General features: G+C 61.2%; 1 protein-coding gene across 1 annotated transcript in view; it reads right to left on the reverse strand.

Moving 5' to 3' along the window:
- The window catches only part of MUC6 (mucin 6, oligomeric mucus/gel-forming), a 32,227-nt gene extending 8,176 nt beyond the window's left edge, over positions 1-24,051 (reverse strand). Inside the window, exons 1-32 of the mRNA XM_011930143.1 lie at positions 24,000-24,051; positions 20,543-20,605; positions 19,133-19,373; positions 18,927-19,053; positions 18,480-18,570; positions 18,112-18,221; positions 17,736-17,943; positions 17,380-17,502; positions 16,694-16,814; positions 16,427-16,565; positions 16,245-16,349; positions 16,088-16,160; positions 15,844-15,981; positions 15,436-15,597; positions 15,173-15,267; positions 14,893-15,025; positions 14,475-14,724; positions 14,348-14,400; positions 14,147-14,256; positions 13,553-13,704; positions 13,226-13,367; positions 13,031-13,141; positions 12,412-12,597; positions 12,074-12,313; positions 11,151-11,307; positions 10,713-10,856; positions 8,764-8,826; positions 8,251-8,283; positions 7,653-8,129; positions 6,838-7,059; positions 6,119-6,343; positions 4,703-5,614 (exon numbers count right to left, since the gene is read on the reverse strand). Of these exons, the coding sequence (XP_011785533.1) occupies positions 4,703-5,614; positions 6,119-6,343; positions 6,838-7,059; positions 7,653-8,129; positions 8,251-8,283; positions 8,764-8,826; positions 10,713-10,856; positions 11,151-11,307; positions 12,074-12,313; positions 12,412-12,597; positions 13,031-13,141; positions 13,226-13,367; positions 13,553-13,704; positions 14,147-14,256; positions 14,348-14,400; positions 14,475-14,724; positions 14,893-15,025; positions 15,173-15,267; positions 15,436-15,597; positions 15,844-15,981; positions 16,088-16,160; positions 16,245-16,349; positions 16,427-16,565; positions 16,694-16,814; positions 17,380-17,502; positions 17,736-17,943; positions 18,112-18,221; positions 18,480-18,570; positions 18,927-19,053; positions 19,133-19,373; positions 20,543-20,605; positions 24,000-24,051 (5,458 nt within the window). The remainder of the gene's footprint in view (positions 1-4,702; positions 5,615-6,118; positions 6,344-6,837; positions 7,060-7,652; positions 8,130-8,250; positions 8,284-8,763; positions 8,827-10,712; positions 10,857-11,150; positions 11,308-12,073; positions 12,314-12,411; positions 12,598-13,030; positions 13,142-13,225; positions 13,368-13,552; positions 13,705-14,146; positions 14,257-14,347; positions 14,401-14,474; positions 14,725-14,892; positions 15,026-15,172; positions 15,268-15,435; positions 15,598-15,843; positions 15,982-16,087; positions 16,161-16,244; positions 16,350-16,426; positions 16,566-16,693; positions 16,815-17,379; positions 17,503-17,735; positions 17,944-18,111; positions 18,222-18,479; positions 18,571-18,926; positions 19,054-19,132; positions 19,374-20,542; positions 20,606-23,999) is intronic.
- Positions 24,052-24,645: the final 594 nt, after the last annotated feature.

Raw genomic sequence — 24,645 nt, forward strand, 5'->3', positions numbered from 1 at the left:
GTGTGAGTGGACACTGTGCCTGTGGCCTTGACCGTTGTAGGTGGAGGAATGGTGCCTGTTGCTGTTGAGTGGATGTAGGCAGAAGTGGACACCTGTGCGTGGGTCGGGGTGATGACTGTGTGAGTACTTGGAGTCACTGAGGAGGTGGAGAAAGGTGGAATGTGAGTGGGAGTAATGGTGGTGGTAGAAGTTGGGGTGATTTCTGGTTGGTGTGTGGAGGAAGGGTGTGAGTGCAAGGATGTAGAAGTTTTTGCTGTGCTGAAGGAGCTGTGGGCTTGGCTGGTCACACTGATGGTCACTGTCCTTGGCGGAGTTTTTTGTGTGGATCCTGTAGTCCTGAATGTTGTTAGTGGAGGAATAGTGCCTGTTGGTGATGGGTGGATGAAGGTGGAAGTGGACACCTGTGCATGGGTAGGGGTGATGACTGTGTGAGTGCTTGGGCTCACCAATGAGGTGGACGAAGGTGGAATGTGAGTGGGAAGTGTGGTCTGAGGGTGTGAAGTGGTTGAATAGGTAGTGGTGGTCTTGAAGGATTTTGTAGTCACAGGACCTGTGGAAGAGATGGGAATGCTCCCCGTAGGTGGGGAATGTGTGGTGAAGGGTTTGGGTGGGCCGCTGCTGGTGGTCGAGGGGCTGTGGACCACAGTGGTGCCGGTTTCTGTACTGGTGGGATTGTAATTAATGGTGGTGGTAGAAGTTAGGGTGATTTCAGGATGGTGTGTGGAGGAAACATGTGAGTGAAGGGATGTAGAGGTTTTGGCTGTGCTGAATGAGCTGTGGGCTTGGCTCGTCCGAATGGTGGTTCCCGTCATTGGTGGGGTTGTGGGCGTGGACCCTGTGTCACTGACCGTTGTTGGTGGAGGAATGGTGCCTGTTGGCATTGAGTGGATGGAGGAGGAAGTGAACATCTGTGTATGGGTAGGCGTGATGACTATGTGAGTACCTGGAGTCACCGAGGAGGTGGAAAAAGGTGGAACGTGAGTGGGAAGTGTGGTCTGAGCATGTGATGGGGTTGGATAGATAGTGGTAGTCTGGAAGGATGTTGCAGTCATAGGACCTGTGGAAGAGATGGGAGTGCTCCCTGTAGGTGGGGAGTGTGTGGTGATGGGTGTGGGTGTCCTGCTGCTGGTGGCCGAGGTGACGTGGGTCCCAGTGGTGCTTGTGCCTGTACTGGTGGACTTGGGAGTATTTGTGGTGGTAGAAGTTGGAGTGATTTCTGGATGGTGTGTGGAGGAAGGGTGTGAGTGGAGGGATGTAGAGGTTTTGGCTGTGCTGAATGAACTGTGGGCTTGGCTGGTTCTACTGGTTGTTGCTGTCATTGGTGGGGTTGCGTGGGTGGACCCTGTAGCCTTGACTGTTGTCTGTGGATGAATGGTGCCTGTTGGTGTTGAGTGGATATAGGCAGAAGTGGACATCTCTGTATGGGTAGGGATGATGATTGTGTGAGTACTTGGAGTCACTGAGGAGGTGGAGAAAGGTGGAACTTGAGTGGGAAGTGTGGTCTGAGGGTGTGATGGGGTTGGATAGGTAGTGGTGGTCTTGAAGGATGTTACAGTTATAGGACCTGTGGAAGTGATGGGAGTGCTCCCTGTAGGTGGAGAATGTGTGGTGAAGAGTGGTGGTGGCCTGTTGCTGGTGGTCGAGGTGGTGTGGGCCACAGGGGTTCCGGTGCCTGTACTGGTGGGGTTGGGAGTAATCGTGGTGGTAGAAGTTGGGGTAATTTCAGGTTGGTGTGTGGAGGAAGTGTGTGAGTGTAGGGATGTAGAGGTTTTGGTTGTGCTAAATGAGCTGTGGGCTTGGCTGGTCACACTGGTGGTCACTGTCATTGGTGGGGCTGTGTGTGTGGACCCTGTTGCCTTGACCGTTGTTGATGAAGGAATGGTGCCTATTGGTGTTGAGTGGATGGAGGTGGAAGTGGACATCTGTGCATGGGTTGAGGTGATGACCTTGTGAGTACTTGAAGTCACCGAGGAGGTGGAGAAAGGTGGAATGTGAGTGGGAAGTGTGGTGTGAAGTTGTGATGGGGTTGGATAGGTAGTGGTCGTCTTGAAGGATATTGTAGTCACACGACCTGTGGAAGAGCTGGGTCTGCTCCCTGAAGGTGAATGTGTGGTGAAGGGTGTGTGTGGCTCACTGATGGTGGTCAACGTGGTGTAGGCCACAGGGGTGCTGGTTCCCGCACTAGTGGACTTGGGAATAATGGTGGTAGAGTTTGGTGTGGTTTCAGGATGGTGTGTGGAGGAAGCATGTGAGTGGAGGGATGTAGAGGTTTTGGCTGTGCTGAATGAGCTGTGGGCTTGGCTGGTCCGAATGGTGGTCCCCGTCATTGGTGGGGCTGTGCGTGTGGACCCTGTGGGCATGTGCGTTGTCAGTGGAGGAATGGTGCCTGTTGGCGTTGAGTGGATTGAGGCAGAAGTGGATATGTGTGCATGGGTAAGAGTGATGACTGTGTGAGTACTTGGAGTCACTGACGAGGTGGATGAAGGTGGAACCTGAGTGGGAAGTGTGGTCTGAGGATGTGATGGGGTTGGATAGGAAGTGGTGGTCTGGAAGGATGTTGTAGTCATAGGACCTGTGGAAGTAATGGGAGTGCTCCCTGTAGGTGGGGATTGTGTGGTGAAGGGTGTGGGCGGCCTGCTGCTGGTGACCGAGGTGGTGCGGGTCACAGGGGTGCTGGTGCCTGTACTGGTGGGCTTGGGAGTATTTGTGGTGGTAGAAGTTGGGGTGATTTCTGGATGGTGTGTGGAGGAAGCATGTGAGTATAGGGATGTAGAGGTTGTGGCTGTGCTGAATGAGCTGTGGGCTTGGCTGGTCCCACTGGTGGTCCCCGTCATCGGTGGGGCTGTGTGGGTGGACCCTGTGGCACTGACTGTTGTCGGTGGTACAGTGGTGCCTGTGGACATCGAGTGGATGGAGGCAGAAGTGGACATCTGTGCGTGGGTAGGGATGATGACTGTGTGAGTGCTTGGAGTCACCAAGGAGGTGGAGAAAGGTGGAACATGAGTGGGAAGTGTGGTTTGAGGGTGTGATGGGGTTGGATAGGTACTGGTGGTCTTGAAGGATGTTGGAGTCATAGGACCTGTGGAAAACAGGGGACTACTCCCTGTAGGTGGGAAGTGTGTTGTGACCGGTGGTGGCAGCCTGCTGCTGGTGGCTGAGGTGGTGTGGGTCACAGGGGTGCTGGTGGCTGCACTGGTGGACTTGGGAGTAATCGTGATGGTAGAAGTTGGGGTGATTTCTGGATGATTTGTGGAGGAAGCATGTGAGTGTAGGGATGTAGATGTTTTGGCTGTGCTGAAGGAGCTTTGGGCTTGGGTGGTCCTCCTGGTTGTTGCCGTCATTGGTAGGGCCGTGTGGGTGGACCCTGTGGCCTTGACCGTCGTTTGTGGAGGAATGGTGCCTGTTGGCATTGAGTGCATATAGGTGAAAGTGGACATCTGTGTGTGGGTAGGGATGATGACTGGGTGAGTACTTGGGTTCACCAAGGAGGTGGAGAAAGGTGCAATGTGAGTGGGAATTGTGGTCTGAGGTTGTGATGGGGTTGGATAGGTAGTGGTGGTCTTGAAGGATGTTGCCGTCATGGGACCTATGGAAGAGATAGCAGTGCTCCCCGTAGGTGGGGAGTGTGTGGTGAAGGGTAGTGGCGGCCTGCTGCTGGTGGCTGAGGTGGTGTGGGCCACAGGGGTTCTGGTGCCTATACTAGTGGCGTTGGGAGTAATGGTGGTGGTAGAAGTTGGGGTGAATCCTGGATGATGTGTGGAGGAAGCATGTGACAGGAGGGATGTGGAGGTTTTGGCTGTGCTGAATGAGCTGTGGACTTGGCTGGTCCCACTGGTGGTCACTGTCATCGGTGGGGCTGTGTGCGTGGACCCTGTGGTTGTGAGCGTTGTCGGTGGAGGAATGGTACCTGTTGGTGTTGAGTGGATGGAGGCAGAAGTGGACATCTGTGGGTGGATAGAGGTGATGACTGTGTAAGTACTTGGAGTCACCGAGGAGGGGGAGAAAGGTGGAATGTGAGTGGGAAGTGTGGTGTGAGGTTGTGATGGGGTTGGATAGGTAGTGGTCGTCTTGAGAGATGTCGCAGTCATAGGACCTTTGGAAGTGGTGGGACTGCTCCCTGTAGGTGAGGAGTGTGTGGTGAAGGGTGGTGGTGGCCTGCTGCTGGTGGCCGAGGTGGTGTGGGCCACAGGGGTTCCAGTGTCTGTACTAGTGGGGTTGGGAGTAATTGTGATGGTAGAAGTTGGGATAATTTCTGGATGATGTGTGGAGGAACCATGTGAATGTAGAGATGTAGAGGTCTTGACCGTGCTGAATGAGCTGTGGACTTGGCTGGTCCCACTGGTGGTCCCTGTCATTGGTGGGGCTGTGTGTGTGGACCCTGTGGCCTTGACTGTTGTTGATGAAGGAATGATGTCTGTTTGTGTTGAGTGGATGGAGGTGGAAGTGGACGTCTGTGAGTGTGTAGGGGTGATGACTGTATGAGTACTTAGATTCACTGAGGAGGTGGATGAAGGTGGAACGTGAGTGCGAAGTGTGGTCTGAGGGTGTGATGGGGTTGGATAGGTAGTGGTGGTCTGGAAGGATGTGGCAGTCATAGGACCTGTGGTAGTGCCAGGACTATTCCCTGAATGTGGGGAATGTGTGGTGAAGGGTGTGTGTGGCTCACTGATAGTGGCCGAGGTGATGTGGGCCACAGGGGTGCTGGTTCCTGCACTGGTGGATTTGGGAGTAATGGTGGTGGTTGAAGTTGAGGTAATTTCAGGATGGTGTGTGGAAGAAGCATGTGAGTAGAAGGATGTGGAGGTTTTGGCTGTGCTGAATGAGCTCGGGGCTTTGCTGGTCCCACTGGTGGTCACCGTCATCGATGGGGCTGTGTGCATGGACCCTGTGGTCGTGAGCGCTGTTGGTGGAGGAATGGTGCCTGTTGGCATTGAGTGAATGGAGGCAGAAGTAGACAAATGTATGTGGGTAGGGGTGATGACTGTGTGAGTAGTTGGAGTCACCAAGGAGGTGGAGAAAGGTGGAACATGAGTGGGAAGTGTGGTCTGAGGGTGTGATGGTGTTGGATAGGTAGTGGTGGTCTGGAAGGATGTGGCAGTCATAGGACCTGTGGAAGAGACGGGAGTGCTCCCTGTGAGTGGGGAGTATGTGGTGAAGGGTGGTGGTGGCCTGCTGCTGGTGACCAAGGTGGTGTAGGCCACAGGGGTTCCGGTGCCTGTACTGGTGGGGTTGGGAGTAATGGTGGTGGTAGAAGTTAGGGTGATTTCAGGATGGTGTGTGGAAGAAGCATGTGAGTGTAGGGATGTAGAGGCTGTGGTTGTGCTGAATGAGCTGTGGGCTTGGCTAGTCCTGCTGGTAGTCACTGTTGTTGGTGGGGCTGTGTGGGTGGACCCTGTGACCTTGACCGTTGTCGGTGGAGGAATGGTACCTATTGGCACTGAGTGGATAGAGGAGGAAGTGGACCTCTGTGCGTGGGTAGTGGTGATGACTGTGTGAGTACTTGGAGTCACCAAGGAGGTGGAGAAAGGTGGAACGTGAGTGGGAAGTGTGGTCTGAGGGTGTGATGGGGTTGGATAGGTAGTGGTGGTCTGGAAAGATGTGGCCGTCATAGGACCTGTGGAAGAGACAGAGGTGCTCCCTGTAGGTGGGGAGTGTGTGGTGATGGGTGTGGGTGTCCTGCTGCTGGTGGCCGAGGTGGTGTGGGTCACAGGGGTGCCCGTGCCTGTACTTGTGGACTTGGGAGTAATGGTGGTGGTAGAAGTTGGGGTGACTTCAGGATGGTGTGTGGAGGAAGCGTGTGAGTGTAGGGATGTAGAGGTTTTGGCTGTACTGAATGAGCTGTTGTCTTGGCTGGTCCTACTGGTTGTTGCCGTCATTGGTGGGGCCGTGTGGGTGGACCTTGTGGACTTGACTGTTGTTTGTGGAGGAATGGTGCCTGTTGGCATTGAGTGGATGGAGGCAGAAGTGGACATCTGTGCATGGGTAGGGATGACTGTGTGAGTATTTGGAGTCACTGAGGAGGTGGAGAAAGGCGGCACGTGAGTGGGAAGTGTGGTGTGAGGGTGTGATGGGGTTGAATTGGCAGTGGTGGTCTGGAAGGAGGTGGCAGTCATAGGACCTGTGGAAGCAATGGGACTCCCCACTGGTGGGGAGTGTGTGATGTGTGGGGTTTGGGGCGTCGTGTGTTCAGTAGTCATTCCTGTTTGAGTTGTCTCTGTGGCTGTAGGCCTCGTGGGTTGTCCTGGCTGTGGGGTGGTTGGGCCCGTGGTGCTCTCTGGGGTTGGACGTGGGCCTGTTGTCTGGGTGGCCGTTGTTCCTGGCAGTTCCTGATTTGTCGATTTTGCTGTGGGAATTGGTGAAGTTGTCATCATTACTGTTTTTGTTTCTCTACCCTGACCTCTGCTGGCCTTTTGTCCATGTGACCTTTTTCTTGCCTGTCTCTGGTCCTGTGACGTTGCCCCTGCTGGGCACTCCAGCCTGCCCTAGTGTCTCCATCTCACCTGGACCTGCTCCGCATCCTGCCCTGAGCTGAGTGCTGACTCCTTCAGCGCAGCTGCCACTCTGTGACTGGAGCCCAGGCCCTACTTTATCCCCCTCTGGTTCCTTGTGGCCCTGGTGGTGGCCCCTGCCCTCCTGCACCTCTGCTCCCCAGGCCTGCCTCTGTGGGTGCAGGGCGGCCCTCCCTCGCATCCAGCTCCAGCGTGCACTGTTGGGCTGCCTTCCCGCTTGCCCTCTGGGAAATACGGGGTCTCCTTTGCGGCTGAGTCACCAAATGTGAGCTGGCGGTGGGACTGGGTGCGTTCGCGATTGTTGGCATCCTATGGTGCCGTGACTTACGCAGCGTGGGGCTTGTCCCTGATGTGGCTGGTGGTGGTGGTGTCACCGTGGTCCGTGTTGTGGACTGAGCTGTGGATGTTGTGGCTGGGCTGGCGGTCGATGCCGTGGCCCTGGTTGTGGCCTGGGTCACTGTGGGTTTTGTGGCTGTCGAGCTCAGTGTGGCTGTGGGAGGCAGCCCTGATGTGGCTTGTGGGGTGACGGCCGTGGTTGGTCTAGGTGGTTCTGCAGAGGACAGCCGCCCGGAACATCCCCTTCCTGTGGGCCTGCATCTCAAAGGCTTGTGTCCCAGCCCCCTGCCCTGCTCCTGGGATCCCTGGCCTGCTGTCCGGGACTCAGCCTCCTTGGAGGGGCTCTTCCTCTTGCCTTTGTTAGGTCTTCCCGCCGTACTCCTGGCTGTGGCGGCCAGAGCTGGGGCAGTGACCACACGCTCATGGGGCTGCAGCTGCTCCTGCACCCACCCTTACTCAGCTGAGAGGACTGTTGTCCTGTCCCCTCCAGGGTCCCTGGACAGCAGATGGGGCCCTGCTCGGTGTAGGGCAGGGGCAGGCTGCCTGGCAGAGGCCCTGTAGGTCCCACACGGTTTCTAGTGACAGCAGCCAGCAGCAGGGAATGCCCCGTGCCGTGACCAGCTTGTCTTTAAAAGTTTTTCTGAACAATCCCCAGTTTGGCTCCCAAGCATAGGAAATTCTGTGCTGAGAATCTGCTTAGTGGCAGATCTGAGCCAGGACGCAGGGCCATCCCTGAACCCACCCCAGAGGTACACCTAGGACCCCCTGCAGCTGCCGTCTCCATGGGCTCATCTGGAGGCTCCTTACCTCCCGAGGAGGCCGTGGGCTTGGAGGATGTGAGCGTGGCTGGAAGGAGGGGTGTCTGGGTGGGGCTGGCAGAGGTGCGTTTGGAGCTGGATGAGGGTCCGGTGGAGCTGAGAAGCCCGATGGTGGTGGAGGTTCCCGTTGTGGGCCAGACTTGTGTGGGCCGTGAGCCTGGGTGGACGGACATGCCATCAGGGCTGCAGGGCACTGGCACATCCTTGGGGAGCACCCTCCCCGCTGCCTGCTTGGCCCTGAAGCTGGGCAGCCCTACAGGGGCTGATGTGCCGGGCACGCAGTTGAGGGCTGGCCCGTGGCTCTCAGAGTGCAGCCTGGCTCCTGGCCGGGCCTTCTGCATGGCGGCGGCCAACTGTTGAGGCCCCGCTGTGTGCTCATCCGTGGGTCCAGCCAGGGCCACAGGGACCAGGCTGCTGCCTGGCTGTGGGCTGAGCTCCTCCCCCAGCTCTGATTGCCAGGTTAGACCTGGGAAGGGCACAGGTACTGCCTGCCCCCTCCCTGCTTCCACCCAACAGATTTGTCCAGGGAGCTGGGGGAGCCCAGGAAAGGGCCGCGTCACCTTGGCACCTAGTGTGCGTGCAATCACCTGTGGTGGATGGCTGCGGTGTGGTGGCTGGCACTGCAAGAAGACGACGTCAGCTCCCTGTGGCGCTCGAAGCCTCCCCACCCCGCGGGGCCTCCGGGAGCTCCGAGGGCCTGAGTCAGAGATGCTCACCAAGGATGAGGTGGAGGGGATCGGAGGGGCTGAGAGCCCACCCTTCCCTCTCTCCCTTTCTCCTTCCCAGGATAATTCCCACTCTCTACCCCAGGCACCCTGGCAGGCCTGGTGAGGGTAGGGGGAGCTGGGGGCTGGTGGAAGAGGGATGGGAGGGCCCAGCGGGGTTCAGTGCTGTTTTTTTCTCTCTGCTGCCATGGGCTGGAGGCTGCCTGAGTCTCTGGAGACCCAAGGGGCCAGGGTCCCGGACAGTGGAGTCCCAGAGCTCACAGGTAAGGGCTCACAGCCCCCAAGGGCTCTCTCCCTTGTTTGTGGGATGCAGACATGCTTTCTGCCTCCATGTAGGCAGAGGCAGGGGTTCTCAGGGCAGCTGACTGGACTTACTGCAGGGCACGCACACCCCCTCCTCGTGGTCGAAGTACTCATCCTGGGAGCAGTTGTAGCAGCCTAGGGTGGAGAACGGCCAGGCTGTGTGACCAGTGGCCAGCCAGGCCCACCTGCATGTTTCCTGCCCTGGCGGCCTCCTTCCTCTCTGCCTTTTTTTTTTGAGATGGAGTCTGGCTCTGTCGCCCAGGCTGGAGTGCAGTGGCGTGATCTTAGCTCACTGCAACCTCTGCCTCCTGGATTCAAGTGATTCTCCTACCTCAGCCTCCCAAGTAGCTGCGATGGCAGGTGTGTGCCATGATGCATGGCTAATTTTTGTATTTTTAGTAGTGATGGGGCTTTGCCATGTTGGCCAGGCTGGTCTCGAATTCCTGACCTCAGGTGATTTGCCTGCCTCGGCCTCCCAGTGTGCGGGGATTACAGTTTCACCCGCGCACCTTGCTCTAAGCCACTCCTTTCCCACCATGCCTTCCTCAGGCCTTGGTCTCTCATCCCCTGCTTATCACCCGAGGCTGGGGCTTCAGTGCCATCTTCCAGTCCTCACCTCCCCCTGGACCTCAGACACTGGCCCCTCTTCTGTGCTCCCCAATGCCCTGAGCCCCAGTGCATCTGTTCCTTGTGTCCGGATGGCTCCAGACATCACCCTCCTCCACCGCTTGGGCCAGCACCTGTAAATCCCAGGACCATCTGCGTTTAGACATCTGCCCTGGGGCAGCCACAGGCCTCACAAAGACCCCTGCATCCTGGCCACACCCCATCCCACACCTCTGTGTACCCCACACCCCTCTGTAGCCCTGCGCCCCTCACTCGCTCGCTCTGCCCACTGCCCTGGCTTTCTCAAGGGTTGTGGGCACGAGGCTGCTCCTGGCTGCTCCTCTGGACACTTTCCTGGCTCCCCTCCTCACCTTTCCCATCCTCACCCTCACATCTGCCTCCCACCAAGGACCCCAACCACCCTTTGTGGCACGGAAGCCATGGGGTAGCTCTCCCACCCCGGCCTGCCTTTCTCCCCTCCATGGTGGCGCCTTGGCCAACACTGGTTCTGCCTCCTTAGGCACCTCTCCCTGGCTGGGAGGGAAGCTCCAGGGTGCAGGACTGTTTGTTTTGTGTAAGGCCAGGTCCCCTGACCTGGAACTGACCCGGAGGACAGAGGTGCTCAGGACGCATCTGCTGAGCGAGTGAATGACTGTGTGTGTGAAAGAATAAATGTGCAAGTGAATGACTGCATCAATGTGTATGAGTGAATGAGCTTGAATGAATAAGCAAGCATGAATGAATGAATGAATGTGCATGGATGAATGTGTGAATGAGTGAATGTGCATGAATGTTCAATGAATGCGTGAATGTGCATGAGTGAATGTGCATGAGTGAATGTGCATGAGTGAATGAACAAATGTGCATGAATGAATATGCATGAATCTGCGTGAATGTGCATGAATGTGCATGAGTGAATGTGTGAATGAGCATGAATGAATGCATGAATGAATGTGTTGAGTGAATGCGTGAATGAATGAGCATGAATATGTTGAATGAGTGCGTGAGTGAGCGTGAATGGATGAATGTGGAGTGAATGTGCGTGAATGAATGTGCATAAGGGAATGTGCGTGAGAGAATGTGAGTGGATGAACAAATGTGTGTGCATCAATGAATATGCGTGAATGAATGTGCATGAATCTGCGTGAGTGTGACTGCGTGAATGAATGAGCATGAATGAAGGTGCGTGAAAGAATGCGTGAATGCGTGAGTGGATGAAAAATGTGTGTGAATGAATATGCGTGAATGTGCATTAATCTTCATGAAAGAACATGAATGTGAGTGAGTGAATGAATGTGTGAATTAATGTGTGTGATTAATGAGCATGAATGAATGTGTGAATGAGTGAATGTGTGTGAATGAATGAGTGAATGGGTCCCCCTGTGTATCTGCGTCACCTCCCCGCCACCTGGCACCTTCGATGTTGCTGCCTGGGACACTCTCTGGTTGGCCGGGGCAGAGGCAGGGCTGGTAGTGCCATGTGCAGTTGGCCTCCTGGGTGTACTGGTACTCGCCGTGGCTGTCCTGCGTGTGCGTGTTGTAGAAGCCGCAGTAGATGGCTGGGAGGAAGGGACATGTCAGCTGGCGGGGTTCCTGGCCCTGGCCCTGCCCCTGACCCAGTGGTTCCCCTGGGCATGCGTGGAACCTGAGCGTGGGTGGGGAAGGCCTGGGCCCTCTTGGCAAAACCTCCCCTGGGTAGCTGGGGGCTGCGGGAGGACCAGGGTGGCCCTGCAGGGCACAGCCTGGTGCCTGTCCAGGGAGAGGGGCCTGTGGGCAAGGGCAGCCCTGCGCTGGCCCTTAGTGGTGCTGGGTGTCAGGGGCTGGAGCAACCTGTGGGTGGGGTGGTCACTCACGGCAGAAGGCTGGGGTCCTCCAGTCCACACACACACCCTTGTCTAGACAGGCTTGGGCGTAGGCGGCCACAGCGTCGCACAGACACTCACAGTCCCCGCCACTGTCACACCCACATGCGTCGCGCACGCAGGCCTCGTAGTAGGGCAGGTGGTATACCTGCAGGGGCATGTGCCAGTCAGTGTCTGGCCGCCGGGGGATGGCGGGGCACCAGGCTTTGCCACCTGCAGTGCCCTCAGTGTGGTGAGGCCAGAGTGTGGCGGTAAGGGCGCTGGGACTGGGTGAGCGGCAGCGCATGGACCTCAGCCCTGACCGCCAGCCACCCTCCCAAAGCCGATGCTGCCATGGAGGCCTGACCCAAGCTCACACCTTGAGATCCGCCATCGGGACCAAGGTGCGCTGCCACTAACCATGGCCACTGCAGCCCTGCCCAGGGTCTCCGCTCCCCCCACATCACGCTCACGTTCAGCGGGCCAGTGCCATGCTGTTCCACCATGGGTTGCCCCCATCCTCTCAGTTCTTACTGCACCCCAATGACTGGATCACACCCTGGGCTGGGAAGCACATGCCCTGCATCCTGGAGGTCTCCCTGACCACCGGCTCCTGAGCAGGGGACCCCACCAGGCCATGCTGCCCCAGGGGACTCGTGGCACTGTCTGGGGGTGCTATGGGCATCTGGTGGCCAGAGGCCGGGGGCTGCTAAACAGCCACAGTGCACGAGTCGGCCCCACGTCAGGGCCCTGCGCTAAGGCAGAGGGTCTGAACCTCTCCGCACCCTGATCTGGCTGGTCTGGGATCCCATGGAGGGAGAACCATGCCTGGCTTCCCCACCTTGGGCCAGACAGGGCCCAGCCCCCACCCCCTCCCCCACCCCCACCGGACATTTGTGGAGGAGCAGGCGTACAGCCCCCTGCCTGGTGCCCACCTTGCTGTGGCAGGCAGCAAAGGTCTGGCTGTTGATGATGCTGCACTTGCGCTCGGCCCAGGAGCGCCGGAAGGTATTGAGGCTGCAGGGGTCTGCCACGAAGCTCACGTCCCCGCACAGCGGGCTCTCCTTCCACGAGTTCACGAACTCCAGCTCGCTGGACGCCACGTACCTGCTGCGCGTCTCAAAGTCGTCCTTCATATTCCCGTTGAAGTTGCCACACAAGCCGCAGAGGGGATCCTGCAGACAGCGACATCCGGCCGGTCCCAGGGACTGTGCCATCCGTCTCCACCCCTGCATCGGGGAGGGTCTGGGAGGATGCAGAGGGCGTGCGGTACCTGGGAGGCACGGGTGATCCTGATGAGGATGGTCATGTGCCTGTTCCAGATGAGTGTCAGGTTGTACCTTCCGGGGACACTGATGTCCACGACAAGGCTCAGCGTGCCCGGCCTCACACTGAGCTGCACGTGGGACTCCTCCCCGGTGACCGTGTAGTTTCCGTCTGCCAGCACCACGGACAGGCCCTGTGGAGTAGGGTTGGCATGGGACTGCCTGTCTCCCCCGGCCCCTGGCACAGCCGTGCTGGACTGAGCTCTCAGAGGCAGAGCTGCCACGTCTGTTAAGGCCATGCACAGGAGCGTCTGCTGAGAACCAGCTTGGGGCAGAAGGACCTGGCATGCCTGGAACAGGGCTGAGGGCTGAAGCTCGGGCTTCCTGGAGTGTCCCTCCCTTCTGCCTGGGAGACATTGCGCAGCCCCTGAAACCTTGTGGGGGACAAGCACCCCTGGTCCTGAGTATCTGGCCGGGGAGGGGCAGCAGGCGCCCCTCAAGGAGAGGCAGGCGGGGAGAGCTGCACCTCGGGGCAGAACCTGGAGGCTCCAGTGGGCAGGGTCCAGCTGTGTGGCAGGGGCCCCCTACCACCCCTCCTGCCCTGCCAGAGTCTGCCTGGCTGCTCACCCCCAGGAAGATCTTGATGGCGCGTGAACACGTGACCCCGGAGTTCCCACAGATGACGTTCTCTGTCAGGATCTTGAAGGTGGGCTGTGAATCGTTGGCACCACACCCGTCCTGCAGGGAGAGGGGACTGAGGAGGAGCCCTGGGGGACGTGCCTCTGGGTCCCCGGGCCCCGCGGCCCCGCGCCCGGTGGTTACCGTGGCCAGGATGTACTCGCAGTTGCCGTCGAATACGAAGCGTTGGCCGTCAAAGGTGACGATGTGGCCCTCCCCGTAGAGGGTGCAGGTGGACGGGCAGTGGGTGCCCTGCTGGCAGTCCCACCTCCCCCTGGAGCAGGTGCTGTGGAGACAGCAGGTGTGGGTGGCAGGCCCATGGTCCTCCTGCCACACTGGGTGTGGTCCCTGGAGAGGCCAGGCTGCACCTCTGGATGCCCCCACCTCCGGGACAACCCCACCCTGGGCAGCCCCTGCCTGCCCCAGACGGCCCCAGGAGCCCATGGCATCTGGAGCGAGGTTTTGTCTCACCAGGTCCTGCAGTCGGTGTGGAGCTCAGCTCCCCCAGGGTAGGAGACCCCTGAGAACTCACACGGGCACTCCTCAGGGGGCACACACTGCCCGTCGGCATTCTCGTAGAGGCCCTCGGCACAGACACAGCCAGGCTCACACTTGGTGGGCACCTGGAGGGAGGCAGGTCAGCAGCCCCTGGAAGGGCGGCCTCAGCCAGCCGCTGCCCAGCCCTGGGCCCCTCTGAGACCGCCTGGCATGTCTCCCAGGCCCTCTCCCTGAATACAGCCTTACTCTGTGGCCGTCGTGGGCAGCTGGGCTCATTGCCTTAGCAAAGCTTCCCCCACCTTGTGGAAGGTGCTGGGACTCTGTACCCACCCCTACACGTGGACAACCCCCCCTCCCCAAGCTGGTGCTGGCCACTGTCCTCAGGGATCCCTGCAGACGAGCCCCTGGAGCTTCCAGCTGCCCGGCCACAGGGCCGCTCCCACCTGCTGGCCAGCCCCAGGCACCCGCCGCAGGGCAGAACATGGCCGGGTCTCCCGGGGTTCTGTGGAAACCCCCTCATGGCCGAGGTGGGGCCTGGGCGTTCCCGCTCCTTGCGTGCCCCCTTACACAGGCAACACCAGTGGCCAGCATCTGGCATGTGGGGGCACAGGCCGCCCCAAACTTGTTCTCTGAGGACTGGTTGCAGGACTTGAAGGTCTTGGGGGCCTGGCAGGAGGCTGCAGGAAAGAGGGGCACGCAGTCAGGACACTCAGAGGAAGCCGGGGACCCCTCACAGTCCCAGCCTGTGGCCGGTGCTGCTGTACGTACCCAAGAACATCTGTAGCCGCTGCGGACAAGTCAGCCGCCCGTTGATGCAGTAGCTGCAAGAGAGAGGCTGCGTGAGCCCCCGGGGCCCGGCAGGGACCCCCCGCCTGGCCCCTGCCTGGCCCCTCACCAGGTGACGCCATTGATGATGGTGGACTGCTCGGCCAGGATGAACTTGTAACCCTCCAGTGTGCACGGGCACTGGGCCTTGCGCACACACTCGCCCTTGTGGTTCAGGTAGGTGCCATTGGGGCAGTTGCAACCGTCCACGGGCACCGCGCTGGCATGGCACTCGGCGGCACGGTCCGACAGCGACAGGCAGGTGCGCTCACAGGCTTGGCTGTTGTAGCTGAAGGTGGTGTTGCCCGTGCAGGGGACGGCTGTGGGGGACCCGGGCATCAGACCCTCCGGGAGGGGCCAACCGGGGAGGACGAGCTTGGGTTCCACTGCCTGCCGGGCACTGCAGAGCCTCAAAGCTTGAGGCCCCAGGACACCCCCTCATGAGCCCAGCCTGCTGTGATCCCGCTCAAGCCCCGCCGGGCACTCACTGCAGTTGTCCACGCTGCTTCTCCAGCCCCAGAGCGGGACGCCCCGTGCGGAGCAGGCGTGTACATAGTCGCCCAGGGCGGCGCAGATGTGGGGGAAGGTCTCCTCATAGTTGCAGGCCTGGTACACGCACCTCTGTGGGCAGAGAGCCAGCGTGGGCTGGTGGCAGGCACCCTGCCCTGGGGGTGTGGGGGCCCCAAACCTATGCCCTTGGGTGCGTGAGACCATGTCAGCCACCCCGGCCTCCCCTGCAGCCCTACCAAGGCGCCCTCGGGCCCTCACCTTGTAGAAGGGCGCGGGGTTCACTGTGGCATGGCACCTCTCGAACACCGTGCCGGTCCTCAGCAGCACGGAACAGTGCGTCTCCGCACACACCTCTGGGGATGACAGGCCCAGGTGTGAGTCCCGGCCCCTCCCCATTCCAGCCACGACTCCTCCCAGGGACCCCCCACCCTAGCAGCTGGGCCTGTGGTCGAGTCCAGGGGTCTGTCAGAACTGTGGGTGCTGGGGGGCCAGCCAGGGGGAGTTGGGGGCCGGACACTCACTGTTGAGCTGGCTCATGGAGCAGGGGTCAGTCTCACGCTCCAGAGCGGCTGGACAGTTCCCCGCCCGCCAGGAGTCCACAAACAGTGAGGCGGTGCCCTCGGCGATACCCACGCTGGTGGTGAAGTCGTCCGTAGTGTCCCCGTTGAAGGTGCCGCAGAGCCCTGAGCCGGCGGGCCTGAGTTCAGCTTGAGCCCATCCCTCCTGCGCCCATTCCTGCCCACACGCCCTGGAGCTCCCGTCCTTCCTCTAATAGCACCCTGGGTGAGAGGCTGCGTGGACCACACGAGCCTGTTACCCCCGAGGACTCCCCAGACACAGAGGGTTGTGTGAATCTTTCTCCTCCCCTGGTCATGGCCAGGCCCCGTAGGGATGAGGCAACAGGGCCACCTGGAGGGGCAGGGACTCACCTCTGGTCTGACCTCTGAACTGGGGCCCAACAGTGATGTAGGCCTGGAAGACGGGGCGCAGCTGGACCACGAGTTCCAACCCGAAGCTGGTGGCCATCTGGAGGTGGGTGGACGTCTGCCTGAAGACCGTGATGTTGCCTGCAGGACACGGTGCTCAGTGGGCCGTCGCAGCCCCCTCCCTGCCCACTGCAGCCCACCCCAGAGAAAACAGTTCTGGGGGGCCAGGGACTGGGCCAGGACGTACGAGTCTTGTATGGCAGCCACTTGGCTTCTCCGTTGTTGGTGACCACCTCGTCCTGAGAGATCACAATTTTGTCCTGGAGAGAGGGTGGCCTGAGTCAGGGCGCAGGCACCAGGGAGCGGAGCCCTGTTGGCAGGGACGGGCTCAGGAAAGGCCTTACCTGCCTGGAGAGATAGATCACAGCCACCAGGGAGGTCTCGGAGTGTGAGAAGCCGGACTTGTCGTACACAGCCATGAGGGCACCGTCCTCGGGAAGCTGGGGGCTCTGCAAGGGGGCGGCACTCAGGCATGGGTCGGGTCACCGGGAGTGCCCCTCCCCACGGGCCACGGGGCTCATCCTACCTGGAGGAGGATGTAGGTGCAGGTGCCGTGAAAGCGGTAGGGCCTGGCGTCGAATGTGGTGATGAAGGAGCCACCTTCCAGGGAGCAGTGGCCGGGACATGGCCGCTCCCTGCACGCCCAGCGGCCCTGGGTGCACTGGCTGTGGGTGGGCATGGGGGCAACCGCATGGTTGGCGGGGCCACTGGAGCTGGACAGCACACCCCTACCCGCCCTAGGCCAGCGGAACTCCTGCCGGCCAGCCAGAGCCCCCTCCCGCGCCTCACTCACCAGGTTTGGCAGGCAGCTATTGTGACCTCCCCGGGGGCATACATGGCGCCGTTGAGCAGACAGGGGCACTGGGTGACGGGCACGCAGGTGTGGTTACTGGAGAGGTCATTCAGGACCGTACCTGCAATCGAGGGGCTTTTTGCGACTTGGGTGGGACTGACTGCCTCCCACTCTCCTGTTGGGTGGCCCCTCCCTGGCTCCAGGGAGACGCCCCCACCCCGCTCCCACAACCTGGCTCCAGGAAGACGCCCCCTCCAGCCTGGGCCGTGACTTCTCACTCCAGCTGCACTTGCATTTGCAATTCTACGTCAGGCCCTGTGCGTGCACAGCCCTTCGTGCCAGTGTGCCCGGCCCAGGCTCCTGGTGAGTGGCGGCCTCCAGCAGGCAGGGATGTGTAACTGTCCCGTGGGCCCAGCTCAAACCCTGCCTTCCCTCGGCAGCTCCCTGACTCCAGTGAGCAGCCCTCACTGCCTGTGGGTTTGCAGGGGTGGCCATGGCTGGGAGACCTGCAGGCTGCAAGCGTCCGGACGGGAAAAGCCTGTCCAGGCAAGAGGCGCCGGAGCTGGGACTCGGACGGCAGAATGTTGGGGTGAGCCGGGTCGGGGTGGGTGGAGTCTGACGTCCCCTTGTCCCTGGGCTCTCTCCAGGGGTCCCGGGGAGAGTTGAGTGCCTGCCACTGCCCTCACCTTCCGGGCAGAAGCACCCGAAGGTGCAGGAGCTGGAGCAGCTGTGCTGCGGGTTGGAGCAGGTCTTCATGCAGGCCGAGCCACACTCCTGGTACACCTGGTTGGCTGGGCACTGACCCACAGCTGTGGGCACACACGGCTCTGGTGAGAGGGTCCCCCCCGACCCCTCCCTGTCCCACCCCAGCTTGGTGGAGGACTTAGCCCAGCCCCTCCTCCATCTAGAAGCAGCAACCAGGATCTCCTGTCTCTCGGACGCGGAGGGATGCAGGCATCACATCATGCAGTCCAGGGGCTGGGAGAGCTGAGTCTGGAGCCCTCGGCCTCCCTGCGCCTCCCCCACCCTTCCCTGGACTCACAGCACAGGCCGGGGCCCCGCCAGCGGCGGACGGGCTGGCCCAGCATGCTGCACTGGCGGGAGTACTCGGACAGGGTGGCACAGCTGCTGTTCTGTGGGCCCGGCTGGGTGGCTGCGGCCACGTCTGCCTGGCAGCTTAGCACGAAGGGCTCCTTGGACACGTTGCACTCGGGGGCCACGAGAGTCAGCAGCTGGGTGCAGGTCTGGGCCTGGGGGGGCCACTCAGGGTCATGGGGGCAAAGGCCACACCCCGTGCCACCACGACTGGGGAGGTCAGGGCAGGGCGTCTGTGCTGGGGCTGCTTGTGGGGGACCCGGGTGGTCTCGCCGACCCCTGTGAGACCTGGGGTCAGCCCCACCTGGAGCCCACTTGCTTACATGCTGGACCTGCCGGACGTGGGTGTTGGGGATGTCCTCGGAGGTGCAGATCTCACCGGGGTCATCCAGCTTCTGGAGGGCAGCGAACTTGTGGGGTTCCAGGAACTTGCCTGGGGGTGCAGGACAGGGGTCAGCACCGTGGGGGCCGGGCCTCAGAGGCACCCCTGCCCTGCCCCTCACCTAGAGGCCCCCCAGCCCCGCCCCCCACCTACCCTCCTTACTCAGAGGCCCCGCAGCTCTGCCCCCCACCTTGAGACCCTTAGCCTTACCCCCACCTACCCTTGTTGCTCAGAACAGAGGCCCCCCTCAGCCCTGGCCCCCACCTAAAGGCCCCCCACCAAAGGCCCCCCAGCCCTGCCTCCACCTACCCTCCTCACTGACAAACTCATTGGTCACCTTCCCGTCAAAGTTCCCGCAGAGCCCACACATCTGGCCCATGTACTTCCGCTCCACCAGAACCTGCGGGAGACGGCTCTGCTGGGGGCCAGGGAGCTAGGGGACTGGGGTGCCCTCATCCACCGTGGAGGGCTCTCAGTTCCTGCTCCCGGACCCAGAGCCTCCACCATCCCCCCACCCTGCTCGTCTGCCTCTTCTTGTGGGAGCCTAATTTTCCAGTGGAGAAGCCGAGTCACCCACAAAACCCAGTTCTAGCTCATGTTGCTGGCCAGGGGTCAGCATTGCTTGGCATGAAGGGCCTGGCTGCATGGCAGCCTGAGGGCTGGCTGGGACCCCCAAGGAGGGCAGCCCCTCCAGAGTCCCACCTGCCCCCCTGGTGCTGAGGGTCTCCAGGCCCACCCTGGCCCCTCTCTCCTCACCATGAGGTGGCTGTCAGGGCCCCACATGACCTCCAGCTCTAGCTCCAGCTGCTTGGCCACCAGCCGCACACTCTGGCCAAAGGGTGTGATCTGGAGCCCATTGCTGGTGTAGGGCAGGCCGATGACCCTGTGGGGCGAGGGCAGTCGGTGGTGGCCCCTCAGTCCTCCGGCCCCCGGGCCCCCGGGCCCCAGCCCACCTGGCCTACCCGACGTCCTTGACTGAGATGGTGGCCTCGCTCACGGTGACGACGGAAGCCCCCAGCTCCACGATGATCCGCGAGATGCTCCCGTCTGGACCTCGCCGCAGCTGGACACTGAAGGTGGGGAAGGCGTCCTTGCACGTGGCCGCGAAGATGTAGTTGCACGTCCCCGAGAAGTCGTACACATGGTGGTCGAAGGTGGAGAAGTGACCAGCCCCCCACGTGGAGCACTGGCCTTTGTCTGGGGCTACAGAGACAGCAGAGCTGACACAAAGCCCTGTGTCCCCACCTTGCTGGCCGGGCAGGGCTAGGGCAGGCAGAGAGGCCACTCATCTCCCTGGGCCAGGCTGTGGAAACCCCAGACGTGGGTATCTGAGTGAACCTGACTGCTGTGGTATATGCCTGGCCAGGAGTCAGCACTGCTGTGGGCATATGTACACGTGTGTGTGTGTACACGTATGTGTGTGTTGGTGTGTGCATGTGTGTCAGGTGTGTCCATGCGTGCATTGGGGGTGTGTGTGTTGGAGAGCTGTGTAGGCGTGTACAATATATACCTCCATGTGTTTTGGGTGTGTGTGATTGGGTGTGTTGTGTGCATGTGTGTGTCGTTTGTGTGAGCTGGGCATGTGCGTTGAGTGCATGCGTGTACATGCTGGGTGTGTGCGTGTGTGTTGGGCGCGTGTCTCAGGTGTGTGTAGGGTGCGTACAAAGGTGCATGTGCATGTGTGTGTAGGGTTGTGTGTTGGGTGCATGCACATGTATAAGTCATGCATGTGTGTGTGACGTTTGCATGTCTGGGATGTGGGTGTTGGGTGTGTGTGTTGGGCCGTGTTGGGTGTGTGCATGTGTATGTCAGGAGTGTGTTGGGTGTGTGTGCATGTGTGTTGGGTTTGTGGAGTGTGTGTGACATGTGCTCATGCATGTGTTGTGTACATGTGTATGTCAGGTGTGTGCATGTGTGTTGTGTGTGTGTAGTGGGTGTGTGTATGTGTATGTCAGGAGTGTGTGTAGGTCGTGTGTGCCTGTGTTGTGTGTTGGGTGTGTGTGTGACGTGCTCATGCATGTGTCGTGTACATGTGTATATCAGGTGTGTGCATGTGTGTTGTGTGTATGTAGAGTGTGTTGGGTGTGTGTGCATGTGTGTTGGGTTGTGTCTGCGTAGAGTGTTGGTTGTGTGTTGGGTGTGTATGTGACGTGTGCTCATGCATCTGTGTCATGTATGTGTATGTGTCAGGTGTGTGTGCATGTGTATATTGGTATGTGTGCGTATGTTGGCATGTGCATGTGTGTTCATGTTTGTTGGTGCATGTATGTGTGTGTATGTGTGTTAGATGTGTGTGTCTTGGGGGGCCCTCTCTCCTGCACACCGGACCTGGGTGGTCTGGGCAGCAGGATCAGTGGCCGCTGCGCTCTTACCTGTCTGTGGAGAGTCCTTCAGCCTCCAGAGGCCCGGGCTGGTGTAGGAAGTGGCGGCCAGACCTGTGTGGACGGGACCCGTGCGCGGTCGGTGTGGGGCTCCCTGTCGTCCCTGAGGGCGCCGCTCCCCTCTGCTCAGGGCTGCTCTGCCTGTGCCCTGCACACACTCGGAGTGCGAGAAGCATCCATGGCTCGTGGGGCTCGAGGCCTCAATCGCAGGCCAAGCGCTCGGCCTCTTGTGTTATCCTTCACGAGCCCCGGCTTCCTTCCCTGCTCTTGCTCACTTCCTCGTTCGTCCACTCAGTCCCAGTTCAGCCGTCAGCCCCTTGGGGTTCGGCAGATGACGGGCACCCTGTGTGCAGGGTACTCGTCCCTGGGGCTCCTGGGCAGGGCGAGGAGGGGCTGGTGTGGGTGGCAGGGGCTTGAGAGTGGAGCCGACAGAACGGGCTGTGCCCACCTCCCCAGCTTGGCCGCCTGGTTTCCCTGAGGGGTCTGTGCCAAGGCCCTGCGGCCAGTTCTCCCTGCCCTCAGGGGCTCTAAACATGGCCACTTGCCTGCACGTCAGCCTTGAGACAGCCTTGATGTCAGGCCTGGCACTGAGGCCACTGTGTCAGAGAAATGTCCAGATAGCCCAGTCATGGTGACTCCAGGGCAGGGCAGCGGGGGATGTCCCACCCTGACTCACGGAGGCTGGGGTGGGGCCGACACCCCCCAGGTCCCATCCCCTTTACCCAGAAGGAGACTTCTGCCACCTCTGGGTAAGTCCCCGGACCCTGCCTCCGAGACTGTGGCCCTTCTTGTGGCTCCCATGGGCCCCTGATGTCTGAGTACTGGTGGGGCACCTGAGCAGGACCCGTGACCTCTCCAGACCCTTCTCGGGGCCGGGACCCTCCTTGTCTCTGCCCATTGGTTAGCAGGGCACTCACGGCACCTCCCTCCAGACGTAGCTCTGAGATCCTGTTCCTGCCACTCCCCACCTGCGCTCCCACCCCCGGCTCTGCCCACTTTCTGGGACTGACTTGGTGCTGCCCCCGTTACCGCTGCACACCTGTGTCTCCGGTGACGCAGGGGCAGGGGCCTGTCAGCTGGGGCATGGTGTTACCCACGGTCCAGGGAGAAGCCAGGCTGCCTGCCCCTTGGCTGCCTGGGTGAGTCCTCTCTGGCACAGGGAGGAGGTGTTGGGTATTTGAGTGACTGGATTTAAGGAGAATGCTAGTCTTGGCTGTGGGGGACACACATTTGGCTGTGGTCCCCTTTGGCCTTGAGATCGTTTTCTGATGAGCTGCACCTGGCTTATCCCCAGTGTAAGCTGAGTTTACTCCAGACTTGGGTGGGGGTGGCTCATGCTGGGCCCTGAGCCTGGCGAGCATCCACCCCTCACCCATCCCCCTCCTGGGGGTCCCAGCAGGTGTCGCGGTCCTCAGCCCCCTGCCATTCCTTCCAGGGATGATCCATGGGGCTCAGAAGCACCTGCTGTAGGAGTGTGCAACACACGGAACCCTCAGCCACGGAACTCAGTGGTTCCTGGGACGGGGCCCTCACTGGCCTCTGGTGGGGGAGGGGCGGGAGAGCTCTGAGTGGGAGGAGGAGTCGGCTGCCTGCCCCTAGGCCAGCACCTCTGGAGGCTGCAGAGCTGTGACAGGTCTCCCCTGGGCAATGCCCCCTGCAACTCAGTTTCTCCACCTTTCAGATGGGGGATGGCACTTGGTGGCTGTCCCCGCTGCAGCACAGACACCTCAGGCCCGTGTTTAGGTGCCCTTTGCCCTGCCAGGCTGGCTCCACTGCCCCAGGTGGGTGCCTCATTGCTGCGTCCCCTGTGCCCCCCACCGCCCTCACCCTGCCCTACCCGCAGGAGGTTCCCCGGGTCCACTGGCTCCAAGTCGGCTGCCTCCAGCTCTGTCTGAAGCCCAGCGGGAGGCTCCTGCGTTCCTGCCCAGACTGGCTGTGCTTCCCCTTGGCTCATCCCTCGGCCAGGCCCATGGGCCTCTGGGCGGGTTGGTCTGCCACCCCCGGCCTCTTAGCCCCTGGACGAGCACGAGGCGGCAGGTGCGCGCTGTTCCTTCTGCACGCTTGGCGGCCACCCACCCCTGCCTCCCGGCCCACCGTGGCCCAGGCCTGCAGCACAGCTGCCCGACCCCACACTCTGCCGGCTGAGGCCCCTCCCGTGCTGGCAGAGGCGGCGCTCAGAGAGCATTTGCTGGGGTAATAGGCGGACACCCCCACTTGGCCCTCCACCCTCTGCACTGCCCACAGCCCAGACTTCCAGGCTCCCTGGGCCTCATCACACCTCCCTCCCTGGCTCCAGGGTGGTGGCCCGAGGGACTAGGGGTCGCGCTCTGCTGCAAGTTCAGCCCCACTTTCTGGCACTTGTCCCCAAACTGTGCCAGGTGTGCAGGTGGGGGCCGGGGTCCCAAGCAGAGGGTACTGCTGGGAGGGCTCAGAGACCCCCACATCTTCCACCGTTGAAGGGTGGTGCCCGGCGTGGTAGGGAAGGGGCTTCAAGAGAGAGAAGGGGCGGGGTGGGTTTGGGGCACCCCTGGGGGGATCCCACTGTGCTCTGAGCCCGAGGCCCCAGGTTGGCAGCAGCTCTGAGGGCAAGCTCTGTCCAGCCAGCGTCCACCCCAGGGGGCTTCCCGCTGTGAAGGAGGGTCAGGGGCCAGCTTGGAGAGGAAGGAGGAGCGCAGAACACAGAGGCCCTTGGGCTGGTGCCGTGGTCGGCAAGAGGGGTCTCCCCAGGCCTCAGGCTGTGGCCACAGAGGGACCCCTATGGGGCTGGCTCCTTCTGGGGGCCTGGGGCAGGACTGGTGGCCACCTGCAGCAGCCTCAGGGCAGGTGGTTGGCAGAGGATCCAGGATGTCAGTCCCTCCTGGATCTTGCCTGAGCTGGGTAGGGGAGCGCGGGGGAGAGGGCAGGCTGCCTGCGGCGGTTCTGAGCCCAGAATGGCTGCTCACCTTCCCCTCCCTTCCTCCCACGGCGGCCTCACCAGGGGAGGCAGCGTCCCCCACTTCTGTAGACTAGGAAACTGAGGCCTACGGCAGCAGGGACTGGGCCTGTGTCCCCCACACTCCAGAGACCTCTCGGGACTCAGGACCCCACTGGGGGAGGGAGAGCGCCAGGCCTGGGCACCAGCACATCTGCCCACTGTTCCTGCGGGACCTCCGGACCCCACTCCAGCCGAGCATCCTCCCCTGCTGGCTGCTGTGTCATCTCACAGGAAGGCGTCCCTGCCGAGGCCCTATGGGGTCCCTGACCCCCAACTGGCAGAGCCCAGCGCCGAGGCTGCGAGGGGGACCTGGGCCCGGCAGCAGGGGCTGGTCACGGAGCCGAGGTGGGGCCTTCCGTCCATCAGCGTCCATGTGGGCCAGCCAAGTTGGCAAGGTGAGAAGGCCCAGAGACCCCCGCACCCAGGGCCCCTCTGAGGGCACCGCAGGGTCCGGCACCCCTTGGCCTCACTCACCAGTGCTAAGCAGGGTTCCGCAGCAGGACAGCAGCAGCCACGGCCGGAGCATGGTGCACAGTGGAGAGTAGCTCGCGCTGGGCCCGGCAGGCCTGCTGCTGCCACCCGTGCGGCTCCAACAGCCAGTCCTGGGAGCCTTATATAGGGTGGCGGGCCCTCCCCCGCCGCACCCGCCTGCGCCCCACGGTCCAGCCCCTTAATCACCACTGCTGGCGGGCGCAGTGGTGGCCAAACAGGATCTGGGCCTGCTTTATCAGAACTTGGCTTTCTTTGGAAAATCCTGCAGGCAGCGGTCCCATTATCACCCACTCCCAGCGGGGGCTGACGCATGCACACCCCCAAAGGTCCTGCAAATACCCCCCACCTCGGGGCCATCCTGGCCCGGGCCCTCCCCGCTGCTGGGTCAACGTGGGCCCTGTCAGCCACACGCCTGGTGGCCGGGACGGGCCTGCTGGGGGAGGTAGGGGCCCTGGGGCACCTGCTCTGCCCCTTCCGGGGGGACCAGTGCTGACCCAGCTGGGGGGAGCCCTGCTACACCTGAATCCCAGGGCCCCCAAAGGGCGCTGGGCCCACCCCTCACCCTGAGTTCCCTGCCCAGCAGGAAAGATCACCCAGCAGGAGGGACCATGCCAGGGGGCGTTGAGGA

This window comes from Colobus angolensis, unplaced genomic scaffold (genome assembly GCF_000951035.1).
Source record: "Colobus angolensis palliatus isolate OR3802 unplaced genomic scaffold, Cang.pa_1.0 Scaffold84, whole genome shotgun sequence".
Taxonomy (NCBI): Eukaryota; Metazoa; Chordata; class Mammalia; order Primates; family Cercopithecidae; genus Colobus; species Colobus angolensis.